At 41.1% G+C, this 24,587-nt stretch overlaps 2 protein-coding genes across 2 annotated transcripts in view; one reads left to right on the top strand and one right to left on the bottom strand.

Moving 5' to 3' along the window:
• Positions 1 to 24,587, top strand: part of LOC136885753 (arrestin domain-containing protein 17) — a 191,774-nt gene that overhangs the window by 40,583 nt on the left and 126,604 nt on the right. The window lies entirely within an intron of this gene.
• On the bottom strand, positions 926 to 16,278 carry LOC136885705 (peptidyl-prolyl cis-trans isomerase NIMA-interacting 4). Its single transcript, XM_067158421.2, has 3 exons — positions 16,121 to 16,278; positions 10,753 to 10,872; positions 926 to 1,143 (listed from the first exon to the last, which is right to left on the bottom strand). The coding sequence occupies exons 1-3, from the start codon at positions 16,235 to 16,237 to the stop codon at positions 985 to 987; spliced, it is 396 nt and encodes a 131-aa protein (XP_067014522.1). The 5' UTR covers positions 16,238 to 16,278; the 3' UTR covers positions 926 to 984.

The raw sequence follows: 24,587 nt of genomic DNA, 5'->3' as shown, positions 1-24,587 counted from the left end.
ATAACGACAGTTTTACTCTTTTCTATACTTATTTTCAATCCATATTCTTTGATCTTCCCATTCACCACATCCAACTGTTCTTGAACATTCATGTTGTCTTCTCCCCAAATCACAAGCTATATGTGAACCTCAAATGCGTTGGTGTAATAGGTCTACCGGTAGGAGCACGAGGTGCTATACCTAGTTTTTTTTGAGGAATTTTGGGAAAATATCACATTCGAACTTCAGTATGAGATGAGATAAAGACCATAGTTGTAAAGAAGATTTGTCAAATATAGAAATTTTGTATCATATTATTATATTTTAATATTATAATTGTTATGTTTATTATTATTGTGTTGTGGATAGTACACAGAGTCCTCAGAACTCAGAAGAACATCCAAGTTATGACAAATTAATTTTTTTGTTTTGTTTTAAGGATTAGAAAGAATTCTTCTTCCTGGTCGGCACTAAATTTATTCTGACCCAGTTTTACAGCGGGATGTCCTTCCTGATGCCAACACCAGTGAAAGATGTATTCCCTATCGAGTGTCTCTGCAGTGGATGGTAGTGTGGTGTGTATGAAAACAACACAAACACCCAGCCCGCAAGCCAGAGGAATTTCAGATACAGCTATAATCCTCGGCCCGACTGGGAATTGAACCTGGGAAGGCCATTATTCTGACAACTCAGCTAAGCAGTTGCACTAAGAAAGAAACATTTCTTTTCACCCTCTCCCTTCCTACTATCATATATCACTATCACATCATTCATATCATCTCATTAACTGCTCTGATGAGAGTGGCGCCAGGAAGGGCATCCGGTCGTAAAAACTCGCTATGAAGATTCATCTCACTTCATACTGACTCCATAGAGAAATGGGACATACGGTATTAATCCTTGGATTGTGGGAAAACTCTAAGAGTACGAGGATTAATAAAATAAGTGAATCAAATTAGTTTAATAGAAAAAGAACAACGGTTTATTGGTAAATATGTACAGTGATCATTTCTTTCCTTCAACCATAATAATATGATATCCAAACTTGGTCTTGATGGGAGGATCTGTATAGACAGGGTTATTAACATTTGAGATAGGTAGGGCAAATGCTGCATCTTGGAACGGTCCAACCATGGAGCCTCGGGTCATCCAGCCAAGATCACCCTGAAACAAAACAGAATGATATGTGAAGCATGGAATGACAACTACATAGTACTAGCAGCTAATAACAGGAAGGAATAAGCAATTGACAAATCATGTCGCACTACTACTACGCTTTAGGTATAGTTCCTCAGGCACCTATCCACCTGTGGTAGAATAACACCCACGGTATCCCCTGCCTGTCGTAAGAGGTGACTAAAAGGGTCCACAAGAGCTCTCAGCTTGGGAGCTTGGGTCAGCGACCATGGGATCCTTAACTGAGTCCTGGCATTGCTTCCAGTTACTTGTGCTAGGCTTCTCACTTTCATCAGTCCTATCAGACCTCCCTTGGTCAACTCTTGTTCTTTTCTGACCCCGACTGTATTGGAGCATTCAAGGTCAAGGGAGTCTTTCATTTTCACGCCCTTCATGGCCCTTGTCTTCCTTTGGCCGATACCTTCATTTTTCGAAGTGTCAGATCCCTTCCTTTTTTCTCTCTGAGTAGTGTTAGATAGGGGATGGTTGCCCAGTTGTACTTTCTCTTAAAACAGTAATCGCCACCACCACCAATCATCAGACCAATCACTTCCCATTTTCGTATTCTGTATCAATCAATCAATCAATCAATCAATCAATCAATCAATCAATCAATCAATCAATCAATCAATCAATCAATCAATCAATCATCAGTGAGCTCCTGTTGCCCAGGTGGCAGATTCCCTGTCAGTAGTTTACCTAGCCTTTTTAAAAAATATTTTCGAAGAACTTGGAAATTTAGCAAACATTTCCCTTGATAAATTATTTGAATCCTTTACTCCTTGTCCTGAGCCTCCGTGGCTCAGATGGCAGCGCGTCGGCCTCTCACCGCTGGATACTGTGATTCATATCCCGGTGACTCCATGTGAGATTTGTGCTGGACAAAGCGGAGGCGGGACAGGTTTTTCTCTGGGTACTCCGGTTTTCCCTGTATCTTTAATTCCAGCAACACACTCTATTATCATTTCATAGCATTTATCACTCATTAATAAATCACCTTGGGAGTGGCGACCCCATTGTACTAACAGCCTATATATGTTTCATTCACTACATACCTGACCCGGTCAATGACTGGAAAACAGGTTGTAGGTTTTCATTTTCACTCCTTGTCCTATAAATGAATATTTGCCCCAACTTGTCCTCTTGAATTGCAACTTTATCTTATCTTTCCTATTTTACCGCTCAAGCGTATGTCATTCCACGCTAACTCTCTACTGACAGCTTGAAACAGACCACGTATATTATAAATAAAAATTAGGTTAAAGATCCATCTTTTCACCACAACAAATAAACCTTTCATTATTTTTATTTCTATATTCTCGTGAGTACTGCGGGATATGTTTCGTCCTATGTGGCCATCATCAGCCACATTCTCTTTGTACAGATTAAAATTAGCATCAAGAATAGGTTCTAGAAAACACTACACAATTAACAAACACATAATGAAAACATATTATCCTTGTCAAAGTTAATGGATAAATGAGCCTTGTAATTTGGTATTATTCTTCAGGTGTGCAGCACCCTCTTGTTTTTTGAGTAGCATGTTGCTAGTAAAATTGCACTTGTACACGTTGCTCTGTATTCTTCATTGGCAAAAATGAGTGCAATTGGATTAGACAAAAGAGTGCCTGAATGGGTGACTATATTTCTAGAAAATAATCTCAGAGAATTAGAGCAGGCGAAGCTTTATCCGATCTTGTAATAATTAAGAAGGGAATTCCTCAAGGCAGTATTATTGGACCTTTTTTTCTTTTCCTGCTATCTGCTTTACATCGCATTGACACAGATAGGTCTTATGGCGACAATGGGATAGGAAAGGCCTAGGAATGGGAAGGAAGCGGCCGTGGCCTAAAATTAAGGTTGCCTGGTGTGAAAATGGGAAATCACAGAAACCATCTTCAGAGCTGCCGACAGTGGGATTCGAACCCACTATCTCCCAGATGGAAGCTCACAGCTGCGTGCCCCTAACCACACGGGCAACCCACCCGGTCCTTTATGTTTTTATTCTTGAACAAATTTTACCTTTATGTTTTCTTATATATATAAATGATGTGCGTAAAGAAGTGGAATCAGAGATAAGGCTTTTTGCAGATGATGTTATTCTGTACAGGGTAATAAATAAGTTACAAGATTGTGAGCAACTGCAAAGTGGTCAGGTTGTGAGTTTCACAAATAGGAAAAGTCCTCTCAGTTTTAATTACTGTGTTGATGGGGTGAAAGTTCCTTATGGGAATCATTGTCAGTACCTAGGTGTTAATATAAGAAAAAACCTTCATTGGGGTAATCACATAAATGGGATTGTAAATAAAGGGTACAGATCTCTGCACATGATTATGAGGGTATTTAGGGGTTGTAGTAAGGATGTAAAGGAGAGGGCATATCAGTCTCTGGTAAGACCCCAACGAGAGTATGGGTACAATGTATGGGACCCTCACCAGGATTACTTGATTCAAGAACTGGAAAAAATCCAAAGAAAAGCAACTCGATTTGTTCTGGGTTATTTCCGACAAAAGAGTAGCGTTACAAAAATGTTGCAAAGTTTGGGCTGGGAAGACTTGGGAGAAAGGAGATGAGCTGCTCGACTAAGTGGTATGTTGATCTAGATGATAAGTGGTATGTTCCGAGCTGTCAGGTGGAGATGGCGTGGAATGATATTAGTGGACGTGGAATGACAGTAGTGGACAAATATGTTTGAGCGGTGTCTTTAAAAGTAGGAAAGATAACAATACAAAGAAAAAGTTGGAATTCAAGAGGACAAATTGGGCCAAATATTCATTTACAGGAAGGGGAGTTAGGGATTGGAATAACTTACGAAAGGAGATGTGTTTAATAAATTACCAATTTCTTTGAAATAATTTAAGAAAAGGCTAGGAAAACAACAGATAGGGAATCCGCCACCTGCCCTAAATGTAGATCAGTAGTGAATGATGTCCGAATCGTTGGCTGAATGGTCAGCGTACTGGTTTTCGGTTCAGAGGGTGCCGGGTTCGATTCCCGGCCAGGTCAAGGATTTTAACCTTCATTGGTTAATTCAAATGACTCGGGGGGCTGGGTATTTGTGCTGTCCCCAACATCCCTGCAACTCACACACCACTATCCTCCATCACAATAACACGCAATTACCTACACATGGCAGATGCCACTCACCCTCATCGGAGGGTCTGCCTTACAAGGGCTTTATCTGGCTAGAAATAGCCACACAAAATTATTATTCATAGTGACTGATTCTTCTACTAGTCTTGAATCTTAAAATACATTCTTTATAAACAATTTGAATTTAGAACTTATGTAAAAACTGTTAAAAATATAGGAATATATAAACAGTCTACCTGCTGTTAAGCAAAGGGTGATTTCTTATGTTGTTGTTATAAAAAAATGGATCATATATTTCTTTTTTTTTTTTTTGCTAGGGGTTTTACGTCGCACCGACACAGATAGGTCTTATGGCGACGATGGGATAGGAAAGGCCTAGGAGTTGGAAGGAAGCGGCCGTGGCCTTAATTAAGGTACAGCCCCAGCATTTGCCTGGTGTGAAAATGGGAAACCACGGAAAACCATTTTCAGGGCTGCCGATAGTGGGATTCGAACCTACTATCTCCCGGATGCAAGCTCACAGCCGCGTGCCTCTACGCGCACGGCCAACTCGCCCGGTTTCTTGAAAGAGGTTAAAAATCCTGTGCACTACTGTAATGTCCGAAATCTGGAAGGAGGAGAAAACAATATGAAAATATGCAATATGTGAAGATTGTCAAATTGTCGTGACCTTTCTCTTGGAACAATCAGACATATCTATAATCACAAAAAAGTGTGCGAATGACATAAAAGAACAACAATGATTTTACATTAGGGAAGATGATTTCTTGCCAACTGTTGAACATGAATGACCCGAAAATATCTAACTGAAAGTGTTTCCTATAAATGTGCGGGAAATTTTTCTGGAGCACTGCGTGGAACCACTGGTCCTAGTGGAACACTTTTATGACAGGACCGCTACAAATATTGTTAGAAGAAAACATATTCTTCATTTATGCATATTTGTATTTTGGCCCAGACTTTCATACATTTAAGAAGAGATTAATACAAAATAATAACATGGTCCAACAGGAAGGTTTAAAAAATACTGTCTGGGGCTCAATGTGTTAAACCTTGAACAGGTCAGTATGTATTGAAATAGGCTTCAGCAGCCTGGAATCAAATAGTAGAAATGAAGTTCATGAAGTTTCTAAGGAGAATACAAGGGGCCACATGAGACAGAATATGAAACAAAGAGATACGTAAATTGCAAGAAAGAAGTGACAGAGCAAAGCTAAGGTGGCTGAGACACATGATGCAAATGCAAAATGAGAGAATTCGGAAGAAAGCCTTCAAGAAACTCAAGGAGACCTACAGGACAACGTCAAAGGGATGGAGGGACTCTGTTGTGCAAAGCAACACAGTGATTGAAGAAGAATGACAGAAATAAGACAACTGGAGGGCTTTGGTACGCTACCCAACCCAGAGTGCACTTTTCTTTATTTACTCCCTGATCAAGGTACAGCCTAGTGTGAAAATGGGAAACCATGGGAAACCATTTTCAAGGCTGCCGACAGTGGAGTTCGAACCCCACTATCTCCCGAGTGCAAGCTGACAGCTGCATGACTCAAACCTTATAGTCAACTTGTTCAGTTCTCACAGTGTGTCTAGAAATGAGAATGGATGAGCAAGAGGTCTGTATGTGGCATCAGACCTTCAGAAAGGAGGAAGCTAAATACTACCTTGTGCAACTTCTCTGAGGAATTACGTAAATTACATCAAGAAGGCCTGAAGGAAGAAAGAGCTCAGAATACGTAAGAGATTCACAGTGGAAATTTAGAAGTGTTGATGTTAAATAACCTTGGCCTAAGGGAACCCAAGTTTTCTTAATAACACAAGGACACATTCCACACTGAAAAAGGAATAAACACAATGACTAACACATTCCTTCTTGTCTGTAATTAGAGAGATGTTACGAAGAGGTGACTGGCTCTCTGGCTAAACAACAGTACGACTGTTTCATCTGGAAGATCAAGGTTAACGGCTTGATGTACTTGTCTGTGGATTGTAATGGGTAACATGAAGTGCTCTTTTTTCTGGGAGGACAGGTATCGGTACCCAAGTAGGTGCTGTAACAGCAACTTCCACACTCCTAACTTATATCTAGGTATACCCTTATCATCGCCATCCACTTCTATCTCTTGCAGAAAACATTTTTTGCAAAACTGCCCAATGTTCTGGCCAGTCATTACCAGAAACTGATTCCTTATGACCCTGTGGATCTTCAGTCTTCGTGATCCTCTTCACCACTTAAATTTTTGGTACTATGAGGAAAAGTCAATGAGTATCTGCAGTTTTGCTCTAATCGTCTTTAGGTTGGCTCTATGGCGTTGTGTGCTCACCAGCCGCTAGATGGCACTGCCGCCTTGTCAATAAATCGCAATTCTTTCTTTTTTTCTTAATTTGAGAAAAGAAGGTGCCAGTACTATGTATGGACAAGAGAAAAAAAGGGCTCTGGTAATATCTTGGGTTTTTAATTTTTGCAAAATATTTAAAAAAAACCATTGGGCAACAACCCCGAAGGGCCATGGCCTACTAAGTGACTGCTGCTCAGTCTGAAGGCCTGCAGATTATGAGATGTCGTATGGTCAGCACGACGAATCCTCGCGACCATTATCCCTCGCTTTCTAGACCGTGGCCACCATTTCACCATCAGATAGCTCCTCAACTGTAAGCACGTAGGCTGAGAGGACCTAGAACCAGCCCTAAGATCTAGGTAAAAATCCCTGACCTGGCTGGGAATCGAAACCGGGACCTCTGGGTAAGAGGCAGACACACTACTCCTACACCGCACTCTAATGCTTGCTATGCAGTAAATAAACTTAAAACGCTGAACATACACATTGTGTGCACTTAACTTCCAAAAGATAGGTACTGTCACAAGGGGTAATTTTGGAAGAAATGGCTTGTAGGGTTGCTCTGTGTATTAGTACATTGATCTGTAATAGCATCCTCTGGCCTTGTGCACAAAGCAACGGAGAACTACGTTACTTTTCTCATTTCCCTAACAGTCCCTTCAAGCAACAGGAACAGTTGACGATCAACCTGGCCTTTTCTTTGGGCTGCAGATCAGCATAGGGGCTGCCTGGCCGAGGTGGTAAAGGCGCGCTCGGTTTGCCTGGAAGGACTTGGGTTTGAATCCCTGTCAGGAAGTCGTAAAATTTAAGAAACAAGATTTCCACTTCCGGAGGGGCATATGGCCCTGAGGTTCACTCAGCCTACACCAAAAATGAGTACCAGGTTAATTCCTGGGGGCAAAGGCGGCCGGGTGTAGAGCTAACCCTCTACCCCATCACGTGCCGAGGTTAACAATGGTGGAAGCCTTTACCTTCCACTCCTCCAAGGGCCTTCATGGCCTGTACGGAGGTGACTTTGCTTTGCTTTGAAGATCAGCATATACACAGTACCAGGGAATTGAGACGACAATCAATCAACCATCTGCATTGAGGGCTGTCGTCCAGGTGGCAGATTCCCTAACAATTCTTTACCTAGCCTTTTCTTAAATGATTTCAAAGAACTTGGAAAATTATCAAATATTTCCCTTGATAAATTGTCCCAATCCCTTACTCCCTGTCGTATCAATAAATATTTGCCTCAATTTGTCCTCTTGAATTCCAACTTTATCTTCATATCTTTCCTACTTTTAAAAGTGCCGGGCTGGGTGGCTCAGACGGTTGAGGCGCTGGCCTTCTGACTCCAACTTGGCAGGTTCGATCCTGGCTCAGTCCAGTGGTATTTGAAGGTGCACACATACGTCATCATCGTGTCAGGCTTAGGCATCACTGAAGAGGCGTACTAGGGAAATGCTAGTTGCTTTATGTTGCACCGACACAGATAGGTCTTATGGCGACGATGGGACAGGGAAGGGCTAGGAGTGGGAAGGAAGTGGCCGTGGCCTTAATTAAGGTACAGCCCCAGCATTTGCCTGGTGTGAAAATTGGAAACCACGGAAAACTATTTTCAGAGCTGCCGACAGTGGGGTTCGAACCTACTATCTCCCAAATACTGGATACTGGCCGCACTTAAGCGACTGCAGCTGCTGAGCTCAGTACTAGGGAAATGAGGAGTGAGGTAGTTTCCCATTGCTTTCCTCACTGAGCCAGACGTTGCTATTACACATCAGTCTGCCAAGCCCACTGAAATGCATGCACCGCCCGACACTATGAGCAACATTTCCATACCATTCATAGCAGGGACTGGCTGTACAAGGAATGGCATTACTAGCATTGCTCATACCTCAGTCATTTTCATATTGTCAAAGCCGAGGATAAGACAGAGACAAATCGATGAAAGTAACAAAATTGCTCTAGCCCATACCAGAAGACATAGTGCACTGTAAACACTAGGATTCTAGGAGCCAAAAAGACACAAGAAGGATACCAGTTGCGAAGTTGACAGGAGAATGAGCAGATATCCAACATAGTACACGATATGATGAAGCATCGACTGAAATTCTATACTCACATCAAGAGAATGCCGGACAGCCGACTGACTAAACAGATCTTGGAATACACCGAAAGCATAAAGAGCATGAAGTGGATTGCAGAAGTTAGAGAAGACTTGAAGAATGCTGGCATCAGAGACTCGGATATTTTTTTATTTTTTGAATTTTTAAAGCTATTTGTCGGGGCATCGATCTGTGCTGATCACAGTCATTTTGGACATCATCTTTCTCGCCCCTTATGACCCGCACGTTGATGGAGGCTGAACCTGGACTTAAACGGCATCCAGAATGTCACAATTCATCCCAGTGACTCCGAGAAGTATGGATTCGACATTAATATTGGTCGTTTATTATTATTTTTACATGTCACTCCCTCCCATCCTCCAACCGTAAGGGGTGTCTTACCCCCACAGTATTTCTACTACAAAGGGGATTATTATGAACATACAGAATTAGCAGCAATGGGTTCACCTCTGTCACCAGTGGCTGCTAATATTTTTATGGAACACTGAGTCTGCTGCATTAACTGTAGAGGCATTGAAACCTGGATGACACATTTTCGGTCTGGCCACATGGAAGGGAAACATTAAATGAATTTTTGGAGCACCTAAATTCCATTAACAGTAAGATCAAATTCGCGACGGAAGTAGAAAATGAAGGTAAATTACCTTTTCTTGATGTGCTAGTATACAAGAAGAATGATGGCACACTAGGTCATGCAATGTATAAGAAACCTACACATTCTGAAAAATATCTTCATAAATTCTCACATCACCACCCGTGCCAAAAAGCAGCTCTCCTTCGAACGTCATTTACTAGGGTAAATAACGTTGCAGACACTGATAAGCGCTCAAGTGCATTAAGAGAACTAACAACATCCATGAAGAAAAATGGCTATACTTCTGGAGACATAGCATGAGCTGTGAAGATCAAGGAGCCTAACAGGGATAGTACCACCCACTACTACAGTAAATAGAAGAAAGTATTCCTTCCTTATGTGGCAGGTATAACTGACAGAATAGGGCACATTCTTAGGAAGTACAATATTATTCCAGTTTTCACCACAGACCGGAAGCTCAAATCCCTGTTTCGAACATTCAAGGAAAAACCACATCTTGAAACACCGGGCATGTATGAAGTTCCATGTGGTTGTGGTTCCTCATATACTGGCATGACGAAAAGGCTTGTCAGCACCAGGGTGAAAGAACACATCAGGTCGGTAAAGAATGTTACTCTTTCATCCTCCACGGAGAATACCATAAGCCAGTCTGCCATAGCAGAACATTTCTACAGTACAGACCATGAAATCCTCTCTGACCAGGCGAAGGTCATTGCGCCTGTAAAAGACTTCTATGCTCGACTGGTAAGGGAAGCCAAAGAGATAGAACTGCGCCCGAATAACATCAACAGGGAAGACGGCTTCAAGTTATCAAATACATGGAGACCTCTACTGCAGAAATACATGCATAACACAGTGGGACACACTCACGAAATTGTCGACAGAGGGCTGTGAATCCTAGCACGACAATCCCTGAGTCCAATTAGTGGGGAGGCCGTGGATAGTACCATCATGACTTCCAGGTTCCTTTGAATTTCTTTGCTCACTGTCAGAAGCAGAACTTAACATGCCCTGATGAAGGTCACTGCAATTTGGCTGAAAGCTCTGCTTCATTAAATAAATATAGTGGCTTTAATTCAGTATTCACTTATTTATTTAAGTTAATACAATGAGCCACGAAAACCTACGTTCATTAACAATCGTCGCCGTCATCGTCATCATCACAATACTTTTAATGTTTTTTTTATTTTATTTTTTAAATGCCTTGTCCTCAGGGGCAATCTTCAGTTGGAGAAAGTCAAAATAAATATTTGTAATAGTTCAAGAACTGTTTGCTAGATAGAAGCACAAAGCAGAAGCTGCTACGCGTGTGCATGCACGTCATTCCGCAACAGAGAGCGTTGAGGAGTTAGCGTACAGTGTATGGCACTCCATGTTGATTGGTTAATTATATGGGTCATTTAACAAAATCTTTATTTTTATTTTTCTACTTGAAGACTCTTCAATTCACACAGTTACTTACCCCTTGTCTCGCTTTATCTTCGCTGTACTGTGCTGCCACTTCAGGAAACTTCATTCCTGCTTTCAGTTTCTCCATGGCCTCCAGCACTTTCGACTGCTTCTCGCAGAGAATATGCCGTACCTACGATGGGTCAGAAAAATTAAAAATGATTAAGAAACACATAATTTGATATAAATTAAAATCTCATTATCACAAGCCAAAAGAAGTGTGTGTTAGTACAGAATTCCTAGTGGAAAGAAAGAATCTTTCCTCTATCAAGCTGAATGGAACCCAAGGAATCATCAGTTCCTGGCCTTATAGAGGTATTAGCTAAAAGGAAGTCCTTAAACAAACTAAGGATGGACGGAGGCAGATCCAAGGTGAACTAACAGAAGTGGCACTTTCCAATTGACAAAGAGTTCTGTGACTGCGGCATACTACATATAACACAACATCCGTAGGTCAAAATATACTATGTTCCCCTCAGTATGAAGTACACAGTTCAGAAATGTGAATCCTAAATATCTTACCTCCTTTAAAATGAGAGAGAGAGAGATTTTTAATACAAATGTTAGGGTCCCACCAACCTGTCCCTACAAATATATTTACTTTTAGAGCCAAACATTAGAATCGCGCTGCATTTTTTCATACATCTTGAGTGAAGAGCCATGGCCATTGGCTGAAATTTATTAAATATGGCATCATTCCCATAATTCAATACAGGTAGATTTAATAACCAACTACTTAACAGATTTCTGAAACGAGTTCGTCATGTTTCAAAATATACAGAAAACCGATTCACATATGCAATGGCTAACGAATCTGTTTTCTTGGAGGACATTAGGTATATACAGTATTTAGACTCACGGGTACTGTTGCACTGATTGAGGTACTAGAAAAAAGATGACAAAAAAGCACAACAGATACCAGCAGAGTTTTTTAACATGGAAGTAACAAGGACTAGTTTCTGGAGAGGGCCTAACTATAAATTACGCCACATATACACGTGCTTGGGCATCCATGGGTTCCATGGGAAGATATGTCTGACGAATGGATTTCATGCACTAAGTGATGACTGTGTCTGCCGACTTTGTGACGTGCCCTATTCTCGTTATCACTTAATGACCTGTTCCAACAGAACACAGTCTCTTGGTGCATTTCCTAAAGACTGGTGAAAGGATTGTGAATGATGTACAGGATCCGCTATATAGTATATCTATGGATATTACAGTAAGTATGTAATGCTTGTTTAGATTTCACATTATATTATACATGCACATTGTGCTTAATAGATATTAAATTAAATGAACAATAAAACCTTGTTTGCTGTGGCCAATGGTCTGACATGAAACAGTGTCCCCGCTACATGGGGTCACACTCCCTTCAAGAGGCTCTTAGACCAATGGGTTTCATCACTAGCTTGGACAAGCAGAGACCAATAATTAATATACATAGTTGGTAATCATGTGAGGAAGTAAAGTAAATAATAGGAAGAAGAGATAGTAGCACGCTCTACTGGTCTTGGCTGAGTGGGGGATTGTATACCTTTGCCACGGTTCTTGAAGTGACTACATATTGCGTCCTCAGTTCCAGTACAATGATTTGTACTTTTAAATTATATTTGAGTAATGGGAAGGAACAAACAAGTCATGTATAGAACAGCAGGAACACCTAAGATGGGCCGAGTAGGTCAGGCGGTAAGAGCGCTGGCCTACTGAGCGCAAGTTGATGGGTTAGATCCTGGCTCAGTCTGGTGGTACTTGAAAGCGCTCAAATATGTCATCCTTGTGTCGGTAGATTTCCTAGCAACCTTAAGTAACTCCTGATGGACAAAAATATAATCTCCACAACTTCACATAGATGGGCTTTCCTCATAAATTCCAGTTTTTAACATCCATTTATTTTCAAGCCTCGACAAGCTCCTTTCTGTTTCCCAGCTTGACAGTTTTTTAGTCTTAATTTATTTATTTAGTGTATGCATTTGTTGAGGTTATTGTCAGAAACTGATGATTTTGTTAATGATTATTAGGGCACGGAAGTTGGAGACCTAAACAATGCCTAAAAAAAAGACCTGTAAAAAGACTTTAAAATATCCAAAAAAAGGACGTAAAAATGCGATCTAAATTCATTCATAATTTTAGTTTATATTCCTTCATTAAATATGCAATTAAACATTTTAAAATGCAAAATTCTGGTGGTATTCGCAAAAATATATGAGTGAAACACTTCTCTTTCAGACATTATATATTTTTATTTTAAATAATAAAAAAAGTAATTGCATGTTAATATAAGTACTTGCAGAATTTAGAATGAAATGTGTGTTGCACCTGGAATGAATTCACCGAATCCGCAATGGACATCCTGGAGAATGAAATTGAAATTAGTATAACTGGAATCATATTTGGCTTAACCACACTAGGGTTACAGAAATTGGAATTCGGAAACCTTACCTCAGTTGGCTTTGCAGTATATCACAATAATCATCTCCAGGTTCTTAGGTGTAAAGGATCGTTGGTTTTCAAACAGCACGTTGTGAAATATCGAGAAAATTCTCTTCACATCAACGGATGTTAAGGATTCATACTTGAAGCAAGTGAGATCTTCCTCTTGAAAAACACATCAAAATTTTCTCCTTTCAATGTTTCAGTTATACTGCATGTAATTTGATACCCATGGGTTTTTCAAGCATTAGTTTCAATTTTTCACTTTTACTACAGAAAAGATTGTTTAAGAGGTGATGGACAAACCAACGATGATTTGAGTTGAGAATGACCAGTACAAATGTACTTGAAAAAAGGTGAATTTGCAAAAAAAAGCCATTAAGACCTAAAAAAAACACTAAAAAGGACTTATAAGCCAAAAAAGATCAATAAAACCCACCATTTTCTGGCCTGCAATGACCCAGAATAAACATATACAAGGGCTATACTTTTTAACCTCCACACGATCGCAAAATTAAAACCACAGCGAGAAGCCTTAGGCAGATGTGTTGCGCAATGTCTCTAGTATGCACATCGACCGTGTCTCGTCGCACTTGTCAGTTCAGAGCATGCGGTGAGCACGTGAACATGCCTAGAGCAATAGAGTCCCCTGCCAAGTGTGAAGTGCATGCTGTCATTCAATTTCTTCATGCTGAGGGGTGGAATGCACTGAAATTCATCAACGAACGAGTAATGCGTACAGTAACACTTTCATGAGTGACAGCAAAGTGCGGCAGTGGTGCAGGAACTTCGAAGCAGGACGTACAGACATTCATGATGCAAGCGGTCAGGGACTGAAGTGACTGTCAACCAATGATCTTGTTCAGCGAGTGGATCAGACGATTAGAGAAAATTGCATTGCACTGTAGGACTAATTATATTATATTATATTAATTTCTGAAGTGAGGTAACAATCGTCATTGGCTGCAACTCGTATCCGAGTAAACATATTCTTGAGCAGTTTACATTTTCACACTCACAAAGCTTTGTGAAAATGTTTCATACAACTTAGTAACCCAATCTTGGCATGAAACATACATCCACACAGATCACATCAAATGGTTGAGGAAAGGGTGGAACTGAGCTCTTCACATTGCCGTCGTTCCTCTTCAAACACCGAAACTGATGTAAAAACAGCGTGGCACCAAAGTGCACAATTCTCAGCAAACGTGTATTCCAGGATTAAGTGTTAATTCCAGCACTTTTCATAGTATGCTTAAGCTGATCCTTGAAATGTCTCAAAGGGGTTCCATGAGGTCTTGTGCCGGAACAGAGTTCACCATACAGAAGTTGATAAGGAAGCCTGGTTTCACTTATGTGATGGATGTGCCCTATCTGTCTGAGACGGTGACCAATGATGTTAGCCTCAATGCTTATACCATGTGCTTTCTCAAGAACTGCAAGGTTGGTGACCCGGTCCTCCCATCTGAAGTTCAAGATGGATCTAAGTTTTTGCAGATGGAAGCGCTCTACCTTTTTGATATCCTGATGGACAGGGTCCACGTTTCACAACCGTACAGCAGTACTGACATGATAACACCATGGTAAACCATAGCATGTAAGGGAAAAAAAAAAAAAGCTATAATAGACTCCACATTATTTTCCTTGCCACTAATAACTGAAATCTGATGGTGACATGTGTCAGTGAAATTACATCATCTTTTGCGCAATGCACTGCGTGCTGCACTCTATGAACACCTTATGAGAACACTCAATGTAATACAACAGCATGGATGGAAGCGCCAGTTTTGCACATGACTTGAAAGTTGAGAAGCATGGGCACAAACAATATTTTGTATGAGTGTCTGTCACCCCACCCCCAAAGGGTGACATCACCTTCAAAGAGTTCATATACCCATCCGATTGATGAATCACTATCGACACCATCACATGCCCTCACACCATATAAACACTGCAGATAAATATGGAATTAAATCCAGACTTTTGGCACGCAATTAGGTTTGAAATTGTAGTATACTACCACCATTCCTACCTCACTGGCCAACTATCTGTTGGTGAAATTCTTTTCCTCCAATGGGACTCAAACTGGCTAACTACAATGTCAGAGGACACCCCTTGGTGTTATTCGACAGGAGTAAGCTATGTGCCAACACTGGATTTCACCCTCTCCTTACATTCTTTTCAACACAGTTCCTGTACGAGTACATGTTCTCTTTGCTCTTGGAAACACGAAAAATCCTTTCCAACACAGTCAAAATTGCATCCATCTATTCGTCCGTGGACTTAAGTCCGGCTTTCCAAATAACTCTTGGCACTGGTCGCTGATAGTCTGAAGTAGTACATGGTTTGAAGTATGTACTGATATATATGTATTTCAGTGACATGCACAGAAAGACCTAATCTGCCTCCTTAGCGGAGCGTAGCTGTGAGCTTGTATAACCATTCAGACGCGAGCGTCGAACAGAAAGACCTACACCAGGGCTCCTTGGAGACCACAATTTATCAATCAAAAATACTCCCACCGAGTTCTGCACATTACTTTTTCTTCAAAGTCTCCTTCCTCTTCGCTTAGGAGCTCCTACGTGGTACCGTACTCATTCATTGTAGAGTTCTTTTCTAGCACGATACGTCACGCTGCCTGGAGTGTTACAATTTGCACACAGGTATTTTTCAATGTGCCAAAAGCCAACGGCATGGAATCGTCGCAGTTAAAAACCCTAAAATGCCAACGATCTCAACCGGGATCGAACCATTCACACGATTTACCGACGGCACAACCTAGCTCGGCACGGAATGCCATCGGTGCGCTCTGTGGGCCCAGTAAACATTTCAGCCTCCGAGCAAAGTAAATTACACATTACAAGTGAAAAAGAAAACATAACCTATCACCCTTATGAATCACAGGTTCCTTACTGTCAAAGAATATATTGCCACAGTAAAGTTCAAACCTTCACAGCAGTTCCTCCTTTCTTCTCCTTTCCAGCTCCTTTACTTTCATCATCTCCCTTGTCTCCTTTTCCTTTGGGTTTCGCTCCACCTCCACCACCTCCTTTCTTCGGAGGCATGTTTTCTTGTTTTGTTCCGTTCTAGGCAACCAGGCGCTAATCTAATCAATCGCAGCGGAATGTTGCCTGCCTGATTGAAGTCCAACTAGTATTATTCAGGTTGCACAACATTTAAAAAAAAGAACAGAGATACAACATTCCGAATTCACCTCAAATATCTGACCGTATATATTGTTGTATTGATTGAAAAATGTCATAAAAAATATTTTGAATTTCACTGTATTCTAAAATTTAAGAAGAAGGATCAGAAACGAATCGCATATTGGAATATATTTGTGATATTGACGTCGTTCAATTGGCGTACATGTGGAGTAGTTTATCTTTTGTTAACAGCTCATATCGCCTTAGAAGCATATCGCACTGAAATATTTTTGTTTGCGTTAAGTAGCACCGGCAAATGTGCATGATTCGGGTATAATTTTGAAGGTACAATTCATATTCATGATGTTTGAAATATTTTACGAGTGCTTTCGAGAATAAAGTTGTGAGATACCAAATGAGATGGGTTAGCAGTATAGGTTATGTTTGAATTCGGAAGGTGATGGGTTCAAACCTCACCCTGACAACCCTGAAAATTCATCGGGTAGGGGCATAATGCTACAACACATTCTCTTTGATGCTACATTCCCAGTCGTAGCTCTCCCAAGTCTGCGTCGCCGAAAACCTATCTGGGCTAGTGCTGGGAAAGGAGCGGTAGGAGCGGAGCAGTTGTTCGCGCAACATTAATCGGTACCTCCGATTACCTCCGTTGCCTCCGCTTCCTCCGCTAAAACCGTTATGCAAGGAAAGGAGCGGTAGGAGCGGAGAAGTTTGTATTACTATAACCTATTTTAAGTAGAGTGTTAACGCGGGCAAGCCGTTGGACTGCTACGTATGGTACCGTTTTTTAGCAACAGATGTAGTAGTGTTGTTTTGAATGAAGAAACTACCGTATATCATATAATACCGATACATCATTTAATGTAACAATAATTCATAATTTTTTGGTATATTAAAGAGAAGTATATTATAAAAAGGCAGCCTCATAATAAATGCCCCCAATTACTTCGGAGACACAGTTATACACCACACACATAAATAAATAAATAAATAAATAAATAAATGTATGTTTCAGTCAAGAAGAAACGATGATCAAGGCTATATGCGTTACTTGAAGAAATATTTTGAGTTTCCATGTAAGAAAAGCAAAGTGTTTGCTCGTTCTGGCGATAAAGCATTTCTTCTTGCTGTGATTATTTGTCCGGCATCAGAAAACATTCTCTCCGCTGGGACAGTGGTAGCTGGAATACAAAGGTAGTATCCAGCTATTTCATGAAGCGGACTCGATTGGTTCGCCATTTGAGTCCAGTACTTGACAGGGTCAGTCAACCTATGCTCTGGCTCTAATTCCACGTACTGCCTTAGGAGTTTAGTGGTATTCGACGTAGGCGTCGCAACACGTCGCTTCTGGGCCAGCTTTGCATCCAAAAACGCTAAGAGATTACGTCTGCCTTCGTTTCTTCCTGAAGCAGGCTTTTCTTCCCACGATGCTGAACTTTCTGCTGCTGCTTGTAGCCTATCACGCCTTTGGATCGTAGCCCTTAGATCGACTTCAACCTGAAAAATTGTCACATGCTTGATTTTGTGCTATTGTTCCATTCAAAATAGTAACACTAACCTGTTTTCGTGCTTCTTCTGCATGATCTGGTATTCGAAATCCATCCTTTTTGTACCTAGGATCAAGAAAAGTTGCCGCCCTTGTCACAGAACGAGTTTCATATGCAAAAAGTCGCGTTGTTACGGCTTCCAGACTTGCTTCGAGGACCATCTGTCCGACAGTGGTAACTGGTTTTTCTACTTCCGTAGAGAGAGAGATAAATACTCCTTGCACCAAAGGGATCACGTGAGAACACGTGGTGTATAGTTCTCCAGATAACATGGTAGTCATCGTTTCGAATGGGTCTAGAATTGCTACACACTCCTTAGGGTCAACCATTCGTCAGCTGGAAAAAGTTGTGGTCATGCATTATATTCAAATGTTACAAAAAGACAGAATTTTTAATACATTACACTGTATTCGTAATTCTCACCTGTTAGCGCTTGCGGCGCATTCACAAGTTCCGACTGAGCCACTATGAGTTGGTCCTTTACCTCGAGCAGACGGCGCATCATGGCAAGCTGACTGTTCCATCGGGCCGAACAGTACTGAATAAGCCGGAGTGGCTGCTTACCGGACTCTAACTGTTGATGTTTTAATTTATGGCTTGCAACAGTACTTTGCCTAGAAGAAAAATTAGGAAACAAAAACTAGCAGCGTTGCGAGAAGGCGTGGAGCAAATATACTTTTATAAGCTATAGTTCGGCGATACCTTGAGTTTAACATTTCAAAACTTAGAACCCTAATCTTACTTTTACTTCTGTTGTGGGCATACTTACTTGAAATGCGTGACAATATTTGAGCAAGTATCCAAAAGCGTACGAAAAGGGAACGTGCTCTTTACCACATCACTTATGGTCAAATTAAGTGTGTGCGCTACACAGGGAACATGGCGGATATTTAACTTTCGTACCACAGCTACCATATTTGCAGCGTTATCTGCAGTAATTGCTGGCACTTTACCAGACAGCTGCCAAGAATTGATGATGTCTGACAAGCAGCTAGTGATATGCTCCGCGGTATAACTTCCTTCCAGAATTTCTGTTGCCAGACATGCGGACATCGCCTCTGATATAAAATGGGCAGTCACAGTTATGTACAGGTCTTGTCTATTAGATGTCCAACAGTCCGTCGTTAAAGCGACATGTTTTGCTGCTGCCAGTTCGATGTTCAGCTTATTGCGTACTTCGTCATGTATTTCGCCTAGAATTCCCTAAGAAAAAATAAATATAACGTAGGTATCGATCACAGAAATAGCTGGCAATTAATTGTAATACTGTACAATAAATGGTGCAACATGAGTTCATTTTCCACCTACCTCAGACAGAGTTCGGCGACATGGTAGTTCATACCTCGGATTTAAATCGTTAACAAACTTCCTGAAGCCTTCATCCCGGACAATGTCGAGCGGTTGCATATCTAGAGAAACAAACATAGCCAAACTCCGATTCAACCGCTTATGCTCTTCACTGTCTGGGGCGTACACCTCGCTACTTTGCTCGGTTGTTGGTTCCAAACACTGCTTATGACTCATCTTTAAATGATCAAATAAATCAGATGTGCCGCCTCCCTTTGAAAAACTACGCGCACATAATTTGCACTTGGCAGATTTCTGCCGATCGCCTTCTGCATCGAAAAAATTCCAAACAACTGATGGTTTTCGTGCCATTAGCTACACAGTGAAGTTAACGGTGCCAGAAAGTTCACCCGTCACACGCAGCAACTGACAGCAAGGAGTGTTTTGTCTGAATGAGCAGAGCACGTTCGCTCCGTTTCCTCCGCAACCCTCCGTATACCACCGCAATTCTCCGCAGTAGTACCGGAGAATACCGGTAGAGCGCTTCACTTGCTACTACCGATTCAATCACTCGGAGGACTGCCTCCTCTCCCAGCACTAATCTGGGCTAGAACGACGTTAAAAAATAAAAATAATAAATAAGAAAGGACCGACTAGTTTTTTGTAATTTTCCAACAAACTTCTGGTAGGCTACTATTTGTAGATGGAATATGAAGAAAATGGATGAACCGCATTTAACCCATTTGTGTCTTCCTCTCCGTGGATTAACTAGGTATTATATTAATCATTATTTACATGGATACAACTTTACCTTTACATAAATGTGAATACAATCTGTTCTTGTACAATAAATTAATCTCCCTCACACACACTCTCTCTCTCTCTCTCACACACACACACACACGCCCCCTCAACCATCATAAATCATTTCACTTCATCAGTTTTGCCCTCTCATAATCTTCAAGTAGCGGCGATTGGGAATTAGAAGTGGGTTGGGGGAGGGGGGCGCAAAAATATAGTAAACAACAGAAAGTACCCGGTCCAATGGATGTAGGGGGTGGGGTAGGTATCAACATTTTTAAAAATGCTGTTAAAAGTTTCTGATGCTCTCTGAGTGAATTTTGATAGAGATGTAAAGGTGACACTCTAACAACTTAAGTGCGATAATAAAAGTACTATACAATAAAGCTTTCACCAGGGGAACAATAATTATGCATGTATTACAGTTAAATAGAAGTATGGCATGAGTATACAATTAAAAAGTAATTTAGTATTTGGCTACATACTAACAAAGTAACACACTAGATAGAACTGAACAGACACATTGACTGAGTAAAACTGCCAGACTGACAAATGCTGATAAACTTGGTAAAAACATACTTCTATTACCCTTTGTCGCAGAACATGCTACACATTGTTCCGCAGATCTCCACTACTTGCTGTGGCGCTGTACAATTTGGTAGCCGCGACAAACGACATTTTGTGCCCGTTTCTGGTAAACAATTTTCTTAATGAAATTGAAAACCCACAGCCTGTTTTCCAGTCTTTGACTGGGTCAGGGATGTAATGAATGAAACAGATATAGGCTATTAGTACAATGGGGTTGCCACTCCCAAGGTGATTCATCATCATCATCATCTGTTTACCCTCCAGGGTCAGCTTTTCCCTCGGACACAGCGAGGGATCCCACCTCTACCGCCTCAAGGGCAGTGTCCTGGAGCTTCAGACTCTTGGTTGGGGATACAACTGGGGAGAATGACCAGTACCTCGCCCAGCCCAAGGTGATTACTGATTATAATGACTGATGAATGTTATGAAATGATAGTGGAGAGTGCTGCTGGAATGAAAGATGACAGGGAAAACCAGAGTACCTGGAGAAAAACCTGTCCCGCCTCCGCTTTGTCCAGCATAAATCTCGCATGGCGTGACCGGGATTTGAACCACGGTATCCAGCGGTGAGAGGCCGATGCACTGCCGCCTGAGCCATGAAGGCTCTAATTTTCTTAATAATAAAAGAAATTAAAGGAAAGAATTATCTGAAAAGACAACAGGGTTTGTACATTAAAAAAAAAAAAGATTCTCAGTTTCAGGTGGCTAAAATGGAATAAAAGTTTAATTTTTGCTACACAAAGTGTGTATGTGTGTGTGGGAGGGGGGGGGGGGGGCCTTGCTCTTCCTAATCGCCACTACTGACAGTCTTCTTACCAAGACGACCACAGTTTTGAACCATGTTGGGAGAGGGAAAGAAAACATTCACGGTGTGTCCTCTTCTTCCTGGGCTTTCTTTCCATTATTTGAGTCGGTTGGAATAACCCAGTTTTACGGTTGGATGCCTTTCCTGACGCCAACCCTACATGGAGGGAAGTACTCACTAATTGCGTGCTGCAAATATGCTTTTAGTAATTTTTACTTGTAATCATTACTTTCTACAAAATATAATTTTTTTACTCATAATTTCCTTTTTGAAATAAAATTGGACTCTTAATTATTATGTTCTAGTAATTGATATGCATTGCCTTGAAGCATTAACAGGAAAACATTCATTCGTTTCACCAGTGGTGGAGGAGGTACTCTCTTACCTCTCCAGTACGTCCAGTGTCACCAAACTTATCCTACAATAGGCCTACCCATTACTACTGGCGATGTCCCTAAAATTAAATGCAGGTATTCCTTTAGGTGCCCCTTTAGAGTGTCGTTTCACCAAATGCAAAGATATACTTCAATTTAACGATAAGAATTTTAAGAATCAATTGTGTTGTCAAGTAAATGCTGGAAGTTACAAACTAAAATAAAAATTATGGGAAAACATAATTTCAAAAGTTTCAAGGTATCATGTTTAGTCTCACTTTGTGATCTTCTTAGGATGTCAACCTGTGGGTGGGGGCGATAGAATAACACCCACGGTATCCCCTGCCCATTGTAAGAGGCTACTAAAAGGGGCCCCAGGCGCTCTGAACTTTGGAGTGTGGGTTGGCTACCACGGGGCCCTTAGCTGAGTCCTGGCATTGCTTCCACTTACTTGTGTCGGGCTTCTCACTTTCGTCTATCCTATGCGATCTCACTTGGTCAACTCTTGTTCTTTTCCGACCCCGACGCCATTAGGTTTCCGAGGGCTTGGGAGTCTTTCATTTTTACGCCGTTCATAGCCCTTGTCTTTCTTTGGTCGATACCTTAATTTTATGAAGTGTTGCATCCCTTCAAATTTTTCTCTCTGATTAGTGTTATATAGAGGATGGTTGCCTAGTTCTACGTCCTCTTAAAACAATGATCACCACCAATCACCTCTTCTTAGGACGCAGTCTCCCTACGAACGTTGGCGATCCATTTCATTACGATAACTCTCAAAACAGTGGCTCGAAAGATTTTGATGGAAGTTCGTCCATACCAACGGCGCAGGTCTTTAAGCCAGGAATTTCTCTGTCTCCCCTCAGATCATTTCCCTTCAATTTTCCCCTCGATGATGAGTTGGAGAAGTTGATATCGTTTACCTCTCATGATATACTGTACCTGAGCTTTCGTTCCTTGACGAATGTTAGAAGCTCTTTCTTCTTATTTAACAAGTTGAGGACTTCCTCATTGGTCTTCCTTTCTAGCCAGGATATTCAAAGCATTCTTCTATAGAAGTACATTTCAAAAGCTTCAATCCGCTTCTCCAGCATAAGACTGAGTGTCCGGCCTTCAAAACCACACAGGACAGGTAAAACATAGCATCGCAACATGCGAACTCGGAGCTGAAGTTTCAGATCTCTACTGGTGAACAGGATCTTCAAACCATTGAACATATTTTGGGCTTGCCCAATCCTGGATAAGATTTTATTCTTGGGATCGCAGTGCTCAGTCAGTCTACTTCCAAGATGTTTGAAGGATGACACTTGTTGAACAATTGTGTTGTTAATATGATAATAGTCACTTAATGTCTCTTTATTAAAAATAAGAAGTAATATCATTTCCTTGCAAACTTCCATACATACATTCAACTTCCATATCATCAAATAAGAAAATCAGCGAATTGGCATTCTTTGAAGTACGGTAATTGTAATTAGACTGATAATTTTTTAAAGTAGAAATTTGTAATTGTAATTAACCCAGCACTGGGTGCGTGGTGAGGGAATCCCTCATTCCTTGATTTTGTCATGTCCCACTGCGCAGTGGGTTTAGGTGCATGTCTGTCCTTCTAGGACCCCCTGTGTGGGGGGGGGGGGGCTGGAGAGGGGAGGCGCAGGTGAAGAATACACCCAAGGTATCTCCTGCCTGTCGTAAGAGGCAACCAAGAGATGATGGATTTGGCACCATGAGATTAGTACCATTACGCGAGGAACACCATGGGTCGACATTACCTGCGATTAATACCACTATGTGAGGAACACCATAGGTCTGTGATTAATATCATTCAGGGATGAGCACCATGGGGTTACATTACCTGTCATTAGTACCATTATGTGAGGAACAACATGGGTCTACATTACCTGCAATTAATACCACTATGTGAGGAACACCATAGGTCTGTGATTACTATCATTCAGGGATGAGCACCATGGGGTTACATTACCTGTGATTAGTACCATTATGTGAGGAACACCATAGGTCTGTGATTAATATCATTCAGGGATGAGCACCATGGGGTTACATTACCTGCAATTAATACCACTATGTGAGGAACACCATAGGTCTGTGATTAATATCATTCACAGAGGAGCACCATGGGGTTACATTACCTGTGATTAGTACCATTATGTGAGGAACACCATGGGTTGACATTACCTGCGATTAATACCACTATGTTAGGAACACCAAAGGTCTGTGATTAATATCATTCAGGGAGGAGCGCCATGGGGTTACATTAACAGTGATTAGTACCATTATATGAGGAACTCCATAGGTCTGCAGTACCTGTGAGTGGTACCATTATATGAGAAACACTATGGGCCTACATTACCTGTGATTAGTACCACTATTATGGGTGGCGTGCATCATCTTGGAGTAAATTACTCCGGAAGTTGCATCTACTAAAGAAGTCCATACTACAGAAGTAAACTACCATGGGAGTTATTTACTCCAGAAGTAACATTAGACAGCTGAAGTACAATTTACTCTTTTAGTTACTACTATAGAAGTAGCGTTTGTTACTCATGGAGTGGTGTTGTGTTTGCAGGTTTTCTTTAAAGAAATCTAAAAGAATAAAGTTATGTGTGACAGGAAGTGGTGGTGGTGGTGGTGGTGGTGGTGGTGGTGGGGGGGAAGCGTACGGTAAGTAAAAAAGATAAATGCTTGTTAGTAGAGATAATGAAGATCTATGCAAAGGATATAGACTGTACAAAACACAACATAAAAGCATAAGAAAAGGAATGCATGAAAAGTCATGACAGAGGAATTCAGTGCTTCAAACGATGGAAAACGCAATCAAGAGCACCTTAAAA

The sequence above is a fragment of the Anabrus simplex genome, chromosome 14, assembly GCF_040414725.1.
Source record: "Anabrus simplex isolate iqAnaSimp1 chromosome 14, ASM4041472v1, whole genome shotgun sequence".
Classification (NCBI taxonomy): domain Eukaryota; kingdom Metazoa; phylum Arthropoda; class Insecta; order Orthoptera; family Tettigoniidae; genus Anabrus; species Anabrus simplex.
This window is presented reverse-complemented; position numbering and strand designations above follow the sequence as displayed.

Excerpts from the sequence above, each read along its gene's own strand:
- LOC136885705 (XM_067158421.2), bottom strand. The coding sequence starts at position 16,237 with ATGCCTCCGAAGAAAGGAGGTGGTGGAGGTGGAGCGAAACCCAAAGGA. Across the intron at positions 10,873-16,120 it reads AAGGAGGAACTGCTGTGAAG|GTACGGCATATTCTCTGCGA; the intron begins GTTTGAACTTTA and ends GACCCATCGTAG. Across the intron at positions 1,144-10,752 it reads AAGATAAAGCGAGACAAGGG|GGTGATCTTGGCTGGATGAC; the intron begins GTAAGTAACTGT and ends GTTTTGTTTCAG.